Source organism: Pelodiscus sinensis, chromosome 8 (genome assembly GCF_052426305.1).
Source record: "Pelodiscus sinensis isolate ZL-2025 chromosome 8, ASM5242630v1, whole genome shotgun sequence".
NCBI classification, from domain to species: Eukaryota; Metazoa; Chordata; order Testudines; family Trionychidae; genus Pelodiscus; species Pelodiscus sinensis.
Window position 1 is genome coordinate 21615392 of NC_143059.1, and position 20760 is coordinate 21636151.

General features: G+C 43.6%; 1 protein-coding gene across 31 annotated transcripts in view; it reads right to left on the bottom strand.

Annotated features, from left to right (window-relative positions):
• Positions 1-20760, bottom strand: part of ANK3 (ankyrin 3) — a 639900-nt gene that overhangs the window by 173615 nt on the left and 445525 nt on the right. For all 31 annotated transcript variants that reach the window (XM_089780093.1, XM_089780092.1, XM_089780089.1 and 28 more), the window contains 4 exons: positions 17212-17310; positions 5645-5842; positions 3558-3656; positions 1551-1649 (listed from right to left, as the gene is read on the bottom strand). In XM_089780093.1, the coding sequence (XP_089636219.1) occupies positions 1551-1649; positions 3558-3656; positions 5645-5842; positions 17212-17310 (495 nt within the window). The remainder of the gene's footprint in view (positions 1-1550; positions 1650-3557; positions 3657-5644; positions 5843-17211; positions 17311-20760) is intronic.

The window sequence follows — 20760 nt, forward strand, 5'->3', positions numbered from 1 at the left end:
AACACACACACAAATCATTACTAAGTACATAAATCCAAGGCTTAACAAAAGAAACATATCCAAGGAAACCAGAACAATTTCAGGAGGGAAATTGTTTTCTTGGTCTTTGTACTTCACTAGATCTCTTAATGTAAAAGCTATTTAAATTACAGACAGTGCTGTATGCGTGTATAATTGTTCACAAAACAAACCATCTATACAGTGCTCTCTTCTGACAGTGTCCATCTCTCTGTTTTGGAGACTTTCATGCCAAATTGAAAGTGTTTTCCTAAAGCAATGACTGTAATCTGTCAAGTACACACCTAAAATGCACTTCCCTAGGAGCCTTGGGGCTCACAGTGGCTTCTCCAGTAACAGTGAACTTTATGGCTGTATGGACACATGTAATATGTCCTGACAATCTGCTGCAATCTGTTGACAACAACAGAAATTGCCTTAAATAGCAAAGCCTCTGGAGTTCTGAGGAAGCAGTGCTCGAGAGTCACGGGCCCTTGTAAAAAACTAGATTTGCTAAGCTAAGTTACAGTGCAGGTGCGGGTAACCGTTTTTGGGTTGGGGCCGCTGACCCACAGAAAAATCAGTCAGGCCTAGGCTAGTAGATTTTCTGTGCTCCAGCCCCAAAGGGGAACAGTGGGGGGCCTGGAGGGCAGCAATGGACTCCCCAGTGCTGGGGGGGGGGGGGGGAATTGAGCCTCAGGGGCTGGATCCAGGCAAGCTTTAGGTTCCCCACCCGTTATAGTGAGTGAATTCTCATTCTTTAGGTTAGCAAATAAGTAGATTAATATAATCAGTTCAGGGTAAAACTAAGGCCATATCTACCCTGAGGGAGCTACATTGCAATTCCACACCTATGCTGCTGCAGTGTCACAGTGTAGATGTGTCTTACATTGATGGAAGAAGTTTGTCAGCTGATATAGGTAATCCATCTCCTCAAGCTATGGAAACTAGGGTGATGGAACAAAATGCAGGACAATGTAGCACTTTAAAGACTAACAAGATGGTTTATTAGATGATGAGCTTTCGTGGGCCAGACCCACTTCCTCAGATCAAATAGTGGAAGAAAGTAGTCACAACCATATATACCATATATGGTATATATGGTTGTGACTACTTTCTTCCACTATTTGATCTGAGGAAGTGGGTCTGGCCCACGAAAGCTCATCATCTAATAAACCATCTTGTTAGTCTTTAAAGTGCTACATTGTCCTGCATTTTGCTTCAACTACCCCAGACTAACACGGCTACATTTCTATCACTAGGGTGATGGAAGAACTCTTTTGTTGTCCTACCTGCATCTACACTGCCGGGAGTTAGGTCAGCTTCCTTATGGTTCTCTGCAGTGTTAACTAGTCTGATCTGAATTTTAAGTGTAGTATGATCTTCAGCTCCCACAACTCCCACTGACTTCTGTAGAAGCTATTAATTCTAACCATCTCTCACAAGGTGGTCAGCATCTTACAGTATTGGATTTTTAGCTAAATACCAATTTCAGAGATTCTGGTTCATTAAAGATGTGTTTCAATGCTACTGAGAAGAAAGCCATTGCTTACCACATTGGTGGTGTTGGGTGATGCTCCGTGATGCATCAGCTGTGATACAATATTTACATGTCCCATGAAGGCAGCCACATGGATTGGAGTTAGGCCCGACTAAAAACAAAAACAAACAAACAAACAAGAAACATTTTTATATTGTCTTCTTTAACAAAGTATGGGGACAGTGAATACCCAAGTGCTTGCTGTTGTCACATGACTGAACAAGGCCTTTATCTTGAAAAGACACAAATACTTAGTTTAAAGCACACACAGAAATGGGGCTCCATATTTGCTTAGGATTGAGAGGTATAAATAATAAATATTGTATGTTGTTCAGCCATAGATGATTTCACTAAAATCTACAGATTCATGAGGAAGCGAAAATTTGCTTCACTTAAAATTTGCTTTTATGATAAAGTTAACAATATTAAAGACAGTAAAGGAATTTTCTAAGATTGTTGATTAAATGCAGTTAACTTACACAGTTAACTCTGATCACAATTATTCACACTCAAAAACAAAACAAAGTAAAACTTTAGAGCCTAAAAGTCCACTCAGTCCTACTTCTCGTCCAGCCAACTGCTAAGACAATCAAGATAATGCTGCCTGTTTCCTGTTTACAATGCTATATGAAAGTGAGAACAGGTGTTTGCATGGCATACTTGTAGCCAGCACTGGAAGTTATTTATGTGCCAGATATGCTAAACATTTGTATGGCTTTTAATGCTTCAGCCACCATTCCAGAGGACATACTTCCATGGTGATGATTATCATTACAAAAAAATTAGGGTTAATTAAATTTTTGACTGAACTCCCTGATGGAGAACTGTACGTCTTCCATTCTGATTTATCTGCATTCTGCTACAAAATGCAAAGAAGATACCAACGTGAAATTTTTATAAATTTCAGCTCCTGAATATGAAGTGCTGTCCAAAATCTCAGATTGAGGGACGAGATATGCTTTCAGATATATTAAAAAAGCAACATTCTGATACAGAAACTTTAAAACCTGAACCATCAACAAAGAAAATCAACCTTCTGCTGATGGTAGCTGACTCAAACGATAAAAATGAACACCAGCTCTGGATCATTATTGAGCAGAACCCATCATCAGCATGGATGCATATCTTCTGGAAAAGTGACTGAAGCATAAAGAGACATAGGCATCTTTAGCGCCTGCATAAGGGGCACCGTACATTCCCCCCACCCTCAGTTCCTTCTTGCCAGAAACTCCAATAGTGGGGAAAGAGGGCAGGTCATCTAATGGACATGAGCAACACACCTGGAAGAACCCCACTTATGGAACAGGTAACAGCTTGTTCTTGGAGTGCCTGTTCATGTGCATTCCAAGTGATGTGGCTTCCAAACAGTATCCACCGAGGTGGGTAGGAGTACAGGGCCATGTTGCTCATAGCACAACACTCAGTGTCCTCTCTAGCTTGCTGAGGAAGGGCATAGTGAGTTGTGAACACGTGTATCGAAGACCAGATTGTGGCTCTACAGATCTCTTGGATTGGGATATGAGCAAGGAATCTAGCTGATGATGTCTGGGCCCTGTCAAATGTGCCTTCATGACCAGTGGTGATGGGATGTGCACCAGATCGTAACACACTTTGATGCAGCAAGTGATCTAATTGGAAATCCTCTGTGTGGAGGTTGGGGGCCTGAGCTGCATAACCCTTCAAAATAGGATTAGTGTTGACCCTCTGTATGGGGATGAATTTCACTCCATGTGCACAAATCTGCAGGCAGAACTATGGAGATCCTTTCCAAAAATCTTCCCCATGAGTTCTAATGAGATGTCATCTTTTCATTTTAAAGCAAATTCATTATGTATGTGCTCTGATCTGACAGCTGAACTGAGTATATTTCTATTTGCAATTGTTAATCTGTTGCTATCTAGTTGAAAATAATTTTTTATTTTAATGGTGTATCTGCATTAAGCAATTCACAAATATCTTTTAATTGAATAGTGCTGCACTGGCACGAGAAACCAAACCATTCTGCATCTATACTCCTTACCTCAGTGACTGCTTGGATAGATGCACCATGCTTTAGAAGAAGTTCCATAACTTTAATTCTATTCTTCTTGCAGGCAATGTGAAGTGGTGTGAAACCATTCTGTTAATGAGAAAGGAAACACTTTCATACACCACCTATGCCATTACTAAAGTTCATTTTACTGAATTATTTTTGTCGCTATTTTTCTTTCACTATTTTTGTCACAGTTATCTACTGAAGAAAAATTTCCATGAGGTACATAGCACACATGTAACTTGCTAATTTATTTGCGATGAAGCAGTAAAAGAAAAAACAAAGAAAGTGAAATAAGAAAACAAGCTATCCAGCATAGCCAAGACTGGTAAAGTATTGCTTACGATAGCATCTTCAGTGCCAATACATATCACAACAGCTTTCATGAAGAAGTTTTAAAAACAACTTACTGAACTGGGCCTCTGATCTGATGACATTAGCTATCTTAGCTACAGCAGTATAGAATGCCATATGCTTTCACAGAGCTATGAGATGGGTGAAGTAGTATCTTTTATTGGACCAACTTCAGTTAGTAAGCGAACAAGCTTTCAAGCTACACTGAGCTCTTGTCCCTCTCATCAACAGAAGTTGGTTCAATAAAAAGATATTACCTCACCCCCCCCCCCCTTTTTCTATCTTACACCCTGGGACCAACACGGTTACAACAACAGCACATTCAACATGTGCCTTCATAGCATTCAGTCAGTGCCAGTGTATGTTCCACTTAGGTATAAACAGAGCCTCCTTTTACCTAGACCCACTAATATAGGATAGTGACTTGGAGAAACTAGTACTAAAGAATTGGAAAATGAGCACACTGAAGTATAAATAGGACAAAACTGGCTCCCAGACATAAGGGGTCTCTATGGGTGGCATAGAACTACTGACATAGCTCTGTATTGTCCCCGTGTTGTGAGGTCCCCAGCATAGAAGGCACATCATGTAAGTATCAGCAGAAGCAACTTGATCAGAGTGCATTGCAATCTGACCCTATGCATGAATGAGTTGGGGAATAAGGAGATTTATGGCTACCCGATTCAGATGAGTGATTAGCTGGCATGCGTCAGCCCTGCCCAAGATATTCTGACATATTTAATGAGACATCAGTGATTTCAGAATGCAGTCGAAATAAATATTATAGGACTAGAAGCCAAGTAGCATTCTGCACTCATAAACAGTGCACAAAATACTCTTCTACCAAAGACAATGAAGATAAGGGAGGAGTACGCGTGGAAGAGAGTGTCTGAGACTTGTAAATCAAGCCAATTGTAAAAAGGAGTCACAAGACGGCCCTGATTTTGTAGAGATCTGTAGTTCTATACAGAACTCATGTAGTACTTATGAAATCCACAGCCTAACAGCATTAATCTGAGTCCCGTACAATAACAACGTATAGTACAATTACTGTAAGAATTCAAATTTGTTGAGAATTATTATTAAAGATATAGTTATACAGACATATTTCTTTACAAAGTTAGCCATGAGATGCTTAAAATAATACATACACACATTTTGGAAACAGTTTATTTGTTTTAAGGAGTTTGGTTTTGTTTGTTTCAAATGTAGAAAAGTGACTATAAAGAATCAACTGACTATGAATGCTGTAGATATCTGGTACATTACTTATTCCTGTTTTGCAAATTTCAGAATTTGTGTATTCAAATTGTCTTTTTATTTTAAATTTTACTTACTCATTTCCTCTTTGCAAGTGTTTAGAAAATCAGAATTTCTCCTATGCTGACAACTGCAGCAGTTAAGACCATAGTCACTCATTCTATTCAGAATTAGAGAATCACAATAAACTATCAAAATGCAAAGAGGATCTGCTTACACTAGAAATTACACAAATCATTATTAAGAATTCATAAGCAACAGTTACACAAACTGCAGAAAAAAAATATTAATACCAAATTGAGAGCTACAATAACTTTTCTTCAATTCTAAAAATATAGTCTTAGCCTCGCTGAATAGCAGAACTTGTAAAGTTTCAGCCAACAGAAAACATCTTTTGACGATTAGGCACTGCAGTTTTAGAAACCTGCTTAGCTGTGACTAGAAACCAACTGCATACTCACCAGTGCTTTGGCATTAGGGTTAGCTTTCTCATCCAAAAGAACCTTGGCAACTTTGAAGTGGCCACAGTGGGCGGCAACATGCAGTGCAGTCAGATAGTCATTCGTGACATCATCAACAGGCACGTTGTGCTGAATCAGAAGCTGAACACAGTTTAAATGATCTCCTTGTGTTGCCATGTGCAATGGAGACAAACCATTCTGTAAACAGAAAGAAACAAATTGCTAAGGACAGGCAGATAGAATTGTATGCTTGCCACTGAAAAGCCCCTCTGCAGCAGAGCTTTACGAGCGCCTTTGTTATGAGAAATCTCACATGGCATTTGATAGAAGCTAAGTGCACTGGTCAACTGCTGAGCTCTTTATTCAGGCAAAATTACCAAGTATGCCTGAACAAAAACTAAGGCAGATGTACACTAGAAAAATATATCAGCAATCCCTTCTACAGGAGATGCAGCTTATCGATGGTCCCTCAGTGAAATCAGGTACACTAGCCAAAGCACATTTATGGCAGTATATAATTGCATCCACACTCAGTTTTTAACAACACAGAAATATCTTAAACCACCCTCTAAGTGTCATTGCTAAAATAGCAAAAGTTTCCACGGTAGATCTGCTCTATATAAAAACTCATGATTTGGCCTAATGAAAACATTGCAAAGCCATGTTTTCTAGAGAAAATTCTGTTAGACATTCATCTTTCTGAACAATAATTGTGATGAAAATGGTTTTTATACTGCTCACAAAACTCAATCAACAACATATCTTATACTAGAAGATTTACCCTGTGTTGCTCGGGTCCTTATCTCAATTACTTTTTGTTTTTCTGGAAAATAAAATGAAAATGTACATGTTTCATGTAAATCATTATTTTGAGGTGGGACTGGAAATGAGAGATTCGGTAGAAGAGAGAGGGAGAGAGGACCATCCCATCGCAACAACTTGGGGCCAGGTGAGAAATGCCTCTCTATAGCTGCTGCAGTTCCAGCTGACACAGCCAGGGGAGAGGTGCATGTCCCCTGCATGGGCCAAATCCAGGGTAGGCTGGGTAGAGGCCAGGAAGGTCCACTTATTCCCCCAGCAGCAGCAGCTCTGTGCAGCTCCACGTTGGGTGCCCAGGTCAGGGGAGGGGAGGGCACCCTCTTTTCTTGAGCAGATGCAGCTGGGGGTAAGCGGAGGTGCCCCTTCTCCCAGCACAAAGCTGCCATGACCTCTGGGGGGGGGGGGTGGAGGAGGAGTGAAGCACCTCCCCCCACAGTCCCAGCACACAGCTGCCACAGCTGTTGGGGGGAGAAGGTACAGTCCCTTCCTCCCCCACCGACCCAGAACAGAGCTGCTATGGCAGCTCTGTGCTGGGGCCAGCTGGCAGAGGTGGCACTCTGCATGCCTGCTCTAAGCCCCTGGAACAGAATCATACAATTATAGACTATTAGGACTGGAAAGGACTGTGAGACGTCATCAAGTCCCTGCCCTCATGGCGTGACAAAGCACCGTCTAAAATGGGATCATCCCTGATAGATGTCTGCCTAACCTGCTCTTAAATATCTTCAGTGAGGGGAATTCCATAACCTCCCTGGGCAACTTATTCCAGTGTTTAAACATTCTGACAGTTAGGAACTTTTTCCTAATGTCCAACCTAAACCTCCCTTGCTTCAATTTAACCTTCTTGCTTCCTGTACTAACATCAGAAGCCAAGTAGAACAATTTTTTTCCCTGCTTCTTGTAACATCCTTAGAAATACTTGAAAACTGCTGTCATGTCCCCATTCAGTCTTTTCTTTTCTAAACTAAACAAGTCCAGTTCTTTCAGTCTTCCCTCATAGGACATGTTCTCTAGGCCTTTAATCATTTTTGTGTCTCTTCTCTGGACCTTCTCCAATTTCTCCACATCTTTCTTGAAATGTGGTGCTCAACTAATCAGTGCAGGGTAGAGCAGAAGAATGACTTTTTGTGTCTTACTCACAACACTCCTGTTAATGCATCCCAGAAACATGTTTGCTTTTTTTGCAACAGTGTCACACTATTGACTCCTATGTAGCTTGTGATCCACTATGATAGGCTCAGATTTGGAGTCCTGGGGCCGAGGGGGAAGTGCAGGTGTGTTATGATGCTGTGGCCAGATGGGGGCTTGGCCCCAATTGTGGGCTTCATTTTTAAATAAAATATTATGTCAAACACAAAATGTTTCAGCATTGTCTTTATTTATGAGAGGGGCGGGCGGGGAACCTGTTTTGGGTCAGGGCTTCCCTTGTCGACCGATCCGCGTCTTGACTTGCGTGCTGTGCCAACGATCAGCTGAGCCGGTAAGTGCGGCAGCCATTTTTATTTTAATGAAGCCAGGGATATTTAAATCCCCGCTTCATTGACTATGTCGGGTAGCCTATTTTACATGTCTCTGTTGGCAGAGACATGTAGTCTAGACATACCCTTACTGTTTAAGAGGAGTTCTTGAACATACAAACATACAAACAGACAAATTTTCTCAAATATATCGTAAATACACACATAAACCATACGAAGAAATAACTCAGACAAAACTCAGAATTTATTTCTGAATTTTTGGTTTCATTTCATGGCATTAGGATTTAAATAAGGACAAAATAGATGGATGAAGGCAAATCAGCATTTTCAACAGATGAAGTACCTAAAATGTATAAAACCAGGGGTTCTCAGACTGTACTATATTTTAAAATTAAGACTATTTTGTGGGTTCCTCTCTACCTATTCCCAATGACATGCCACCGCCCAGTAAAAATGATTAAGCTCTCTGGGTAAGAGCAGAGAGCTTCCGGCATAAAAGATTGTCCTAAGCTATTTGTTACCGTAAAAAAGTTTAACATAGTTCTGTGAAGTAGTAGCAGGTCCTTCACATGAGAAAAGTGTAGTTTAAATAAACTATCCTTGTACAACTTGTTAATGAGGTGGGATGACTTGGAATACACAGAAGGAACTCCGAGTCCCAGAGGTAACTATAGAGGAGGAGGTGTTGAGGCCATTAGAACCCAGAATGATGTGGGAAGGGGTGAGCAGAATATGAAAGCACAGAATATGAGGAGCAGAGGTGGAGGGCGAGCAGAGTGGATTACAAAATAGAAGCAGAGATGGCCACATCTAAGTAGAAGAGTTGGCCAGTATCTGGAGAAAAGCTTAGAGAAGCAGCCGCAGATGGCAAGAAGTAACAGCACAGACCAGTGGTTGGGACTGGATAATAATGAATCTTAGCAGCAGACAACTGCTGATGATGGAAGATGATCATGTGGCTAACACACACACTTTATTCCTTGTGCTATTTTAGTATGGATACACCCTGTGGCCCTAGGCATGCCATTTCACAATTGTGTGTCCATGTCTTTCCACTTGTAAATGCTTCTCTATCACAGCCCCATCGTGAGGCATAATTCACTGATGTTTGTAAAAAGCACTTTTGGATCCTGCTGCCTAGGAGAACACACAGGGCCATGGAACTAAGAAGAAATCCAGGAGAGAAAACAGAAACCAAGAAGTTGATGGTCATATGATAATTGAGAAGAAACACAGTAGAGCACCCAAGTGATCAAATGACTATAGCTAACATCTGAGTGGCAAAGACAAATGAATTTTAGAATCAGTAAAAATAAGGACATGTGGTTGTTACATAGCACATCCTTCATCTCTAATTGTCAAATTGCTTTATAAAGGATTAGGTTTCATTAATCTCATTTTTTTTAAATTATGGAAACTGAGGCATACCAAGTCACCTGCTCACCATCTCACATAGCAAGTCACCAGTAAAATGAGGACTTGAATTCAGGTCTTTTGACTTAGAGTCCCATGTTCTTTTCATTAGGCCATTGTGCCTCCCATGTAACTAAAATTAAGCATATAATAATCTGGAAAAGGCCAACTGTGTACTTGCCAATCTTTATAAGGAAATAGTAAGACCTTTTTCTTGGATCATCTTGAAGGTTTTTTCTATTATACTGACAGAGTTCTAAGAGTTAAAAGTTTAAATTCTTTTCAAAAGATATGTCATGTTTTGAGGAAGTTCTTAACTGATTTGAAAAGAACTGAGCCAAATATTTTTTTTTCCAGAGGATAATACGGTGGTTCAATCCCAACTGGATGTCATTCAGGCTACATCTACACTGCAGCCTTTTGTCGGCAAAGACAATGCAAATGAAGTGCTCATTAGCATTTGTTGTGTTGTCATTTGCATAATCTCTGCGGATGCTTTTTGCACAAGATCCTGTATACCTTTTTTGAGGCATAAGGGACCTTGCGCAAAAGGGTTTTTTGCACAAAATGGACCCGTCTACACTAATTGTTTTTGCACAAAAACCTCTTCCACAAAAAGCATCGGCAGAGAATATGCAAATGACAGCACCACAAATGCTAATGAGTGCTTCCGACAAAAGGCTACAGTGTAGACATAACCTCAGTGTTATTATGCCTCTCATCTTACCTCATAAATTCTGTCAATATTACCACATCAGAGAGAAAGCCCAAGCAACAGAACTTCTGCTTGTTCTTCACTTTTCTTATGGGCATATATAATAAGATTTCAGGGTTGTTACTCTGCATGCCACTCTGAAGTCTAGATGTCTGTAGAGGTGATACGAAGTGAAGAAACAGGCTACAAAAGTGGCTGAACACTCTTTTTGATAATAAATCACCAGATTGAATAATCATGTGCTTTCAAAGTCTGTTACTTTCCAATTTTTAATTTCTCAGCAATTTTGATTTAATTTCTCCTATGCGGTATACAGCTATAGTAAGGCATGCTATGCCAAGGGTCCTAGACTACTATAGTATAAGAGATAATTCAACAAATCACCACACTTACACTACAGCTAATCTGCAAGTAACAGTTTATTACTGTGGGGAACTGGCACGCCCATGCACCCAACTGCCACCCACACAAATCAACATGAATCTCCTAGCAAAATCCCCTTCACCACAAATTAACAAACTACCCACATAACATAGCCAGCATACACAATAACCGCAAATATACAAAACCCCTCATGCCACCATACTGCTGTCATTCACCACCCACAAATTAACACAAAACTCTCAATATAAGTCTCCCTGCACACAAATCAACACACCCACTCACACAACAAAATTATCACCATGCACAACAACCCCAAACATCACTCTCAATCAGTAATGTTTGCTGAGTCACTGTGAAGTGATGGAAACAGCTACAAACATGGTGGAGAACATTTTTTGTTTGTAATATCATCAGGTTCAATCACCATGGTGATTCGTGCCTGACCAATCTGATTAGCTTCTATGATGAGGCAACTGGCTATGTGGATGTGGGAAAGTCAATGGATGTGATAAACCTTGACTTTAGTAAAGCTTTTGATACGGTCTCCCACAATATTCTTGCCAGCAAGTTAAGGGAATGTTGATTGGATAAATGTACGGTAAGATGGATAGAAATATGGCTAGAAGGCCAGGCCCAGCGGGTAGTGATCAATGGGTTGATGTCAGGATGGCGGTTGGTTTCTAGCGGAGTGCCCCAAGGTTCGGTTCTGGGACCGGTTTTGTTCAATATCTTTATTAATGACCTGGATGAGGGGATGTATTGTACCCTCAGCAAGTTTGCGGATGATACTAAGCTAGGGGGAAAGGTAGATACGCTTGAGGACAGAGATAGGGTGCACAGTGACTTAGACAAATTGGAGGATTGGGCCACAAGAAATCTGATGAGGTTCAACAAGGACAAGTGCAGAGTCCTTCACTTGGGACGGAATAATCCCAAGCATAGTTAAAAGCTGGGGACCAACCAGCTAAGTAGTAGTTCTGCAGAAAAGGACCTGGGGGTTACAGTGGATGAGAAGCTGGATATGAGTCAACAGTGTGCCCTTGTAGCCAAGAAGGCTAATGGCATATTAGGGTGCATTAAGAGGAGCATTGCCAGCATATCCAGAGATGTCATTATTCTCCTTTAATCGGCTTTGGTGAGGCAACATCTGGAGTACTGTGTCCAGTTCTGGGGCCCCCACTACAAAAAGGATGTGGATGCATTGGAGAGGGTACAGCAGAGGGCAACCAAAATGATTAGGGGGCTGGAGCATATGACCTCTGAGGAGAGACTGAGGGAGTTGGGTCTATTTAGTCTGCAAAAGAGAAGAGTGAGGGGGGGGATTCGATAGCAGACTTCAGCTTCCTGAAGGGAGGTTCCAAAGAAGCTGGAGAAAGGCTGTTCTCAGTAGCGGCAGAAGGCAGAACAAGGAGCAATGGTCTCAAGTTGTGGTGGAATAGGTCCAGGTTGGATATTAGGAAAAACTATTTCACTAGGAGGGTAGTGAAGTACTGGAATGGGTTACCTAGAAAAGTAGTGGAGTCTCCATCCCTAAAGGTGTTTAAGTCTTGGCTTGACAAAGCCCTGGCTGGGTTGATTTAATTGGGATTGGTCCTGCCTAGAGTAGGAGGCTGGACTTGATGACGTTCTGAGGTCTCTTCCAGCTCTATGGTTCTATGATTCTATGATTCATGGCCTAGTACTGCTCAGTTTTTAAATTCACAGCCATTTTTGGCTTGTTTACACACATGACTTTATGAATTGCACAGCACAAACTTTCAGCTCCTAGTTTTTAAATAAATACCATAGTTAGTCTACGCCGTGGTGTCCAACCAGTTCTGAAGCAGTAGCCACCATAGCGAACTAGCCACACTCAACTGGCCAAATAGCCACACTGGTCAAGTCAACTAGCCAAAAAGTTACATGTGGCTACTGGCTAGCATGTTGCACACCACGGGTTTTAGGACCCATCTAGTATTGTAGCGTTAGGTGCCACATTGCTGAATACAGTTAGTTAATCACTTTTTAGGCTACAGCATGCAGCCATGTTTACTTTAAATCCAGCTGGGGAATGACTGATTAAACAGCAGTTCTACAGAAAAGGACCTGGGAATTACAGTGGATGAGAAGTTGGATATGAGTCAACAGTGTCCCTGTAGCCAAGAAGGCTAATGGCATATTGGGGTGCATTTGTAGGAACATTGTCAGTAGATATAGGGAAGTGGCACTGGTGAGGCCACATCTGGAGTCTTACGTACAATTCTGCACCCTCTCTCACTATGGAAAGGATGTGGACAAATGGAGAAAGTCCAACGGAGAGCAACAAAAATGATTAGGGGTCTGGAGCACATGACCTATAAAGAGAGGCTGAGGGATTTCGGCTTATGTAGTCTGCAGAAGAGAAGAGTGAGGGGGGATTTGATAGCAGCCTTCAACTTCCTGAAAGGAAGTTCCAAATGGGATGGAGAGAGGCTGATCTCAGTGGTGACAGATGAAAGAACAAGGAACAATGGTCTCAAGTTACAGTGGGGGAGGTCTAGGTTGGATATTAGGAAAAACTATTTCACTAGGAGGGTGGCGAAGCACTGGAATTGGTTACCTAGCAAGGTGGTGGAATCTCCATCCCTAGAGGTTTTTAAGCCCCAGCTTGACAAAGCCCTGGCTAGGCTGATTCAGTTGGGGTTGATCCTGCTTTTGGCCGGAAGCTGGACTCTATGACTCCTGAGGTCTCTTCCAGGGCTGTGATTCTATAATTCTGTGATGGAAAAATGAAGCAAAGGGATATAAGTCATTTGCACTGAGCAAATCATAGAGACAGTGGTGACTGGGCGTAATCTTGAGTTAAAGAGGCACTCGGGATAAAAGCAAGTGGAAGGAAAGCTGCATGGCTTTTCCCCAATAGAAAGGTGTTGCAGGTAAAGCTGCAGACAAAAGCTGCATTCAGCAGTTCCTACTGTAGCTGGAAATGGAAGGGACTCCTAAGCACAGTGCTGGAAACCCAGAGCTTTGGGAGTTGATGAAAACTGCACAACTAGAGGACGTGTAGGACCTCTTCTTTGCTCACATCAGATTAGCCATGCCAGCACATATGCAATTGCAGGCAAATGGTGGTACCTCAGCCTGGCCATGTGCCAGATATATCCCACTGGAAACAAAACAAGCCAACAAGAAAAGAATAAAAGCTTAAAAACAGAAATCAAGAAAACCCCAAACTTCTGCAAACAAGTCCAAAAGGAGGGAGAGAGAACGGAACAGGCGAGGAACAGAAAGAAGCAGGAAATGTGCTGGGGTGTGGCAGGTAGGGAGAAAGGTTTGGGGTAAGGAACCCTGTGAAAGGGACTCCAACAAGCTGCATTAATACAGCAGAACTTTTCATGACATGTTTTTCCACCCAAGTATATGTGTTCTAAATGATGAGACAAAGATCTCCTACGTTCTCCAAAAAGAAGAGGAGACATATTGTACAGTGGTGTAGTTTAGAAAAATCAAGTACTATTGTGACACAATAGTAATAGAGATGTAGCCGTGTTAATCTGGTCTTGCTGAAACAAAAGCCAGGACCATGCAGCACTTTAAAGACTAACAAGATGGTTTATTAGGTGATGAGCTTTCGTGGGCCAGACCCACTTCCTCAGATCAAAGCAGATCAGAGTAGATCAGGTCCTATGGCCACCTGTGGCCAATCCTGTGGTCCTGCCACACCCCATCCCAGAAAACTATAGACAAGTCGTCCAGGGGCCTAGAGAAACTGTGGAGGAACTGGCCAATAAGGGGCCAGGAATACTTACAAAAGGAACTGCAAAGCACAGGAGCAGTTAGTTGCAGGTCAGAGCACAAGGAGAGAAGACCAGGGATGACTGGCTGGCTGAGGGAGTGGCAGCACCACAGAGAGCTCTGGGTACGTCTACACTACAGCGCTAGTTCGAACTAACTTAGTTCGAATTAGTTAATTCGAACTAAGCTAGTTCGAACTAACGCATCTAGAACTAAAAACTAGTTCGAACTAGCGTTTTGCTAGTTCGAACTAGCAAGTCCACATTGAGTGGACTCTGAACAGGGCTTAAGGATGGCCGGAAGCAGTGCTGGCAGGGCATAAAAGGAGGACTTAGAGCATGGAGATGCTGTCTCAGGCTAGCCGAGGGCTGCGCTTAAAGGGTCCCGACCCCCACCCCGGACAGACAGTTCTCAGGGGTGCCCCGCTTGCAAAGAAGTTCTGGCTTGGAGTGCCCTGAGTGCCCACACTGGGCACATCACACCACTCGGCCATCAGCCCGGCTGCACTTGCCGCAGGCTGCCATCTGGGGAGAGGGAGTAATTGGGGGGCTGCAGGAGAGCTTCCACCCCCAGAAGCCCGCAGAGCCAGCCCAGTCCTCCCCATCGGGGGCGCGTACCCCATTCCTCCCTCACCTCCTTCCACTTACCCTTCCTTAGCCCCCCTTCTTATTGATGTACAAAATAAAGATAATGTTTCTTCCAACATTGACTCTGTCTTTATTGAAAAAAAACTGGGGGAGACTGGGAAAAGGAGGTGGGAGAGGGGAAGAGAAAGGCTGGGAGAGGGGAGGGCAACTAACATGATCAGGGGTTGGGAACAGGTCCCAGATGAAGAAAGGCTACAGAGACTGGGACTGTTCAGCTTAGAAAAGAGGAGACGGAGGGGGGACAGGATAGAGGTCTCTAAAAGCAGGGGTTGGGTGGAGAGGGTGCATTCAGAAAAGTTCTTCCTGAGTTCTCATAAAGAAGGACTAGAGGACACCAAAGGAAAGGAATGGGTAGCAGGCTTGAAACTAGTAAGAGAAAGTTGTTCTTCTTGACAAAGCAAATAGTTAACCTGTGGAACTCCTTGCTGCAGGAGGCTGTGAAGGCTACAACTAGAACAGAGTTTAAAGGGAAGTGAGATCAAGTCATGGAGGTTGGGTCCATGGAGTCCTATTAGCCAGAGGGTAGGAGTGGTGTCCCTGCCCAAAGTTTGTGGAAGGCTGGAGAGGGATGGCACGAGACAAATGGCTTGGTCATTGTCTTCGGTCCATCCCCTCCAGGGTCCCTAGGGTTGGCCGCTGTTGGCAGACAGGCTACTGGGCTAGATGGACCTTTGGTCTGACCCAGGACGGCCATTGTAAGCTCAGGGCTCAGTGTCGGGGGTCTCAGTGGACCCCCTTGATTTTCATGCACACCTGCTCCTGAGTGGCCACGCTGGCAGCTCTCCTGCCCTAGACGGCCACTTTCCTGTGCCTAGTGCGGAGATCGTGGACGAGGTCCACGATGTCCGCACTAGCCCAGGAAGGTGCCCACCTCTTGCGGTCCAGGGCAAGCTCCCGGGAGCCGGGAGCCGCCAGCCTGGTCCCGGCAAGAGGGGGTGGGCTGGGGGGCATCGGGTGGGTGGCTCTGTGCCATGCCAGGTGCAGGGTCTGCTAGCTGGGTGCTGGCAGGCTTGCACCTGGCACGGGCACCGTAGCCAGCCCGTGCCCCTTTAAAGGGTCCGGGGCCGGGAGGGGGGCATAGAGTTTCCCTGGTGTTGGCCAGAGTGGCCACCAGGGAAACCTGGGGAGGGCTAGCCTCCCACTAGTTCGAACTAAAGGGCTACACAGCCCTTAGTTCGAACTAGCTAGTTCAAACTAGGCGTTAGTCCTCGTAAAATGAGGTTTACCTAGTTCGAACTAAGCGCTCCGCTAGTTCGATTCAAATTCGAACTAGCGGAGCGCTAGTGTAGCACCTATTAAAGTTAGTTCGAACTAACGTCCGTTAGTTCGAACTAACTTTGTAGTGTAGACATACCCTCTGAGTGGAGAGCTGGATAGACTCTGTGAACTATGATGAGATGGATGAACCGAAGTAAAGACCTGAGTTAAGAGCAAGAAGGGAAGGGAAGGCCTGGAGGCACCATTCTCATCCAGAGTGAGGAAACAGACTTGGAGGCACTTTACAGAGGGCACCGAGATGGGCCCCTCCCTGTTAGACCATGTACCCCGGAAGGGGTTGTAATTCACACCAGGCTATGTGGCTGAAGGGCTGAGTAGCCTTAGAGGCTGATAAACTAAAGCAGTGAAGGTACACACACTTGGCCAGATGGGGGCGCTTATGGGAGGTGAGCGCCACCTCATGACAGCTATGCTCTAACGTAAAATCAGAAGTAAGTCTGGTGCTTGAGTTTCCACTGAATAGCAAGGTTTGGCAAATGCTAACTTTTTAATGAGAATGCCTGCATTTGAAGTAGGCTGCCCACCCTAATGAAGATGATTTGAAATGCGCACAAAGAGCTTTAAGGAAGAATGGCAATGCATTAAAAGTGCACTGACAAAGCAAAGAGATAGGAAATGGAGGAACTTGGTAATGAACCAAGAGCACCACAAAACTGCCTCCGCAAGGAAACATTACTACTCCATTGTTACCTTGTATCCCTGTGGTACCTTTGGAACAAGCTAAAGACATAGTCTGCATCTGTTCAGTACAGAACAGTCAAATAGAAACCAATGTTTTCCAGACATCTGAATTCTGAGCAACAGCATATTCCATATTGATCTTTTTGATCACAAGGAATCTTTTTCCTGTATGTAAAAATATCTCAATTAAAAGTCTATGACCAGCACATATTATTTCATAGAGGTACATAAGCACACTACAAATGACATTCTGCTTGGACAGTCTCTAACACAGTTGTCTAAATTTGATGAGAAGCTAGAATATTATCACAAAAGACTTAATCTATTTAAGATATACATAGTTACATGCAGAGAATGGTCAAAGATTATTCTCGTCAACAGGTGAACGGTACAATTTACCTTGGTTTTGGAGAGAATGGGGGCCCCACGATCAAGCAGCATTTTCACAACCTGTTCATGCCCACTTCTTGCTCCACAGTGGAGAGGTGTCAGCCCATCCTATTGAATACAAGAATCAGAAGCCATTATTGTTCATTTTCTTAAGCATACGTTACTGCAGGACGTTTCTGTGTGTTTGATAGTAATGCATCATCAATACTGCTGAAGATCAAATAACATTCCTTGAATCATTTATTCCATGAATGACATGGTATTTTCAAACAGAAGATTGTTTAACTTTTTTATTGTGTACCCAGCACTTGCATGTCTACATCTTGAATGAGAGAGGAATTACGTGATCAACCTGTAATTTAGATACCAGTTACACTATGTAAATCTGTGTTAGCTGAATGTATTTTAAAAAAAAAGGCTCAGCACATGATGGATTTACATTAAAGACCTTCTTGTGGATGTGATTTTAGAAAGTGGTGCGTGCAATTTCTCACCTGATTTATACATGCATTTAACATGACTGAATATGCAAACAGCCTTCAGTTTCCAAAAGCTTTGTGTCCAAGTGTGGGAATTCCATGTACAAATCAGGTCCTGCAGCCTATGCAGCCTGACTCTGGTCCCTCTGGACTGCAGCTGATTGGGAGGCAATGGTCCAGCCACCCCCCCAGTGGCCTTTTGGGGGGATGGTATGGGTGTGGGGGATTGCCATTGCATCCAGCAGTCCCCCCAGCCCTGCATGTAGTCCGGGGAGCGATGTTCCAGGGGCTGGCTCTGGCCTCCAGCGCCTCCTCCCACACCTGAATTCTGCCTGGGAAAGCGAGGCTCTGGGGGCTGGCCCCGGCCTGCAGCTGCCTCCTCCTGGGCTGAAACCTGTCCTTTGGGGGCATCCTCTGGATGACAGGCTGATCTTCCCAGCCCCAGGTGTGGTCCCTGACTGTGGCTCCCTTTTGTTCAATGCAAGGGTTTGCCTGTACAGCGTGCCTGTGGGATCCTGAGATGGAGGCGATTCCTCCTCCTGGACCTTTTCCTGGTGTGCCGTGCCTATGCCCTCGACATACTGCGCCATTAGGCACACGAAGGGAGACACCAAAATCACAATGGCTTCATGCAAAACAGGATCCATATTTGTGCTGCTATGTGATCTGTGCAGGCAAGCAGGGACAAACGGCACAAAAAGACTGTTTGCTGTTCATCTCAATCAAGGGGAGAGGAAATTGGGATGTGAATGAGTAGTCGACTAGTTGATTAACTGATAAGCCCAGGCTTATTGGTTAACCTGGTCAACTACTCACATCTCCCCCCCCCCACCTCCCCGAAGAAGCTGCTGGGAAGCTCTGTCCATGGTGACCTAGGCCTGCTGCAGGCAGAGGCTGCTTCATAGCAGCAACCCCTCTTGTGGGGGGCAGAGACTCCCCCCACGGACAGGGTCTGCTTCTATGAAGCAGACTCTGTCCACAGCCGTGCTGCTACTGGCCACGGACAGAGGCTGCTTTGTGGAAGCCTCTCCCCACTCTCCCCCCAGCAGTCTCTGTACTCAGGGAGCTCGGACCCTCCATGGACAGGGACTGCTACCACCTCGCAGAGTGGCAGGGGGCTCTCTGGGAGTGGGGCCAAATTGCACTGGCTTGCAGCCCCGCCATCAGGGACTATAGACTAGTCAACTACCTGCTAAGAATTCATGTGGTTAGTCGACTATTACAGGCAGTCCCCGGGTTACGTACAAGATAGGGACTGTAGGTTTGTTCTTAAGTTGAATTTGTATGTAAGTCGGAACTGGTACATATTGTAGGGGAAACTCTAGCCAAACATTTCTCCAGAGCTCAGTTTTATTCTCCCACACCTCACTTCCCTCAGTCCTTTATTCTCAAGCTGAGGTGTCTGCTGAGAAAAGCCGCTCCGCGTCTCCCTGGTCTGCTGGGGGGGGGGGGGGGGCGCTAGCTTCGCGACTCCCTGGTCTGCTGGGGAGAAGCAGCTAGTGCGGGGTTGCCTCACCCCGTTTGTAAGTAGGGATCCGATGTAAGTCGGATCCATGTAGCCCGGGGACTGCCTGTATATTAACCGATAGCTAACATCCTTACAAGGGAGTAAATGAGTGCATTCTGAGACACTGATGACACGAACCCATTACCACCTGCTGCACAGTTTTGATCCGAGCATGCACTGGGTGCATAACCCAGAATTTAAAGCGGCACAGGCACTATGGGATAGCTATTTTGTTTGCAAGAGGTGGCGGGCACTGAAGCCTATGACATAAATGGTTGGGCAATGTCTCATGTGACCGAATAGTCCAAACCAGGATTTGCATGATTTTTGGCAGAAATTGCAAAGGAATGTATCTTGCTTGCTTCCCATGGGCTCTTTTCTCTTCTAGCTGTAGGAGCTAGCTCCTGTCATGAATTTTGATGCCCTGATAGAGAGGATAGTGGCACTTGTCACTGTAGGCCAAAAGGCCTACCTGATGGAATTGTATGAAGAGTATTATTTATATTTGTTTTGCTAATGTGCATTTTAAATTAGTAAGAAGAAATTGCTTTTTTTGTTAAAAAAATTATAAGCCTTCTATCACTACCTCAAAAATTCAATAACTAAACAGTGGGATAATTTACCTAAACCCTTAATAAGTAAAAGCCATTATACATGACCTGCCTATAAAACAAAAAACAAAAAAGTATGGGAGTAATTCCTCTGTTTTGCCTGAAGTCATCAAGAAAACTGGTAAAAGAAAAGATATATTTTAATCTGCCACCCTTCCCTGCAAGGGGGAGGGAGGAAAGAATGTTCTTCTTTTCTTTCAGAACTTCAAAAACAAACAAAAATAATGTTTTGTGTTGTTTCTCTTGTGTTGTTGCTAGCTGCGTATTACATTCTAAGAAATAAACTTAAATGTTAAGCACAAAATGAAATCACCAAAAAGGTTAGTAATAACATTGGTTATTAAAAAAAGTCTGTAATAATTATTTTCTGTGGCCAAACACTTATAAGTATGCTTCAATCACTCTCCCTTTATAAAAACTGTTAAAAAATCCAAATGAAAGTGTGGCACCTTAGTCCCACCTTCAGCACTTAAAACAAAAAGCAGCCATAGCTTCCCTTTATGCTTTCCCAGCTAGTCAAATCTATTTGGTACTGTTTGGCTGTCAATAAAGTGACACTAGCAGCTGCTCTACTGCAAAACAATAATAATGACAAACCCAGCACCAATAGCATATGAATCTAAAAAGCCAAAAGGTATAAAATTAAACTTTAACCCCTTTGAGTGTAAATGTCTAGCAGCTCTCTGGGCAGTACATTCCTTTAACCTGCTCACAAACACTGTGCCTATTACTATCCAAAATAATCCCTTTGATATATTTTGTCAGGTAAACTAATGAAAGGTAAAGCTTCTAACAACAGTATGGCCCAGTGGATCATCAATCTAGTTTACAAAGGGATCACTGCTAACACAGTGTTCAAATCAAACATGTTGGTGCACGCTTTAATTAAAAAAGAACACCCAAATGTAAGTATCTAGTGGTCACTCTAAAAGGAAAGATTGCCATAGTGCAAATACCACCA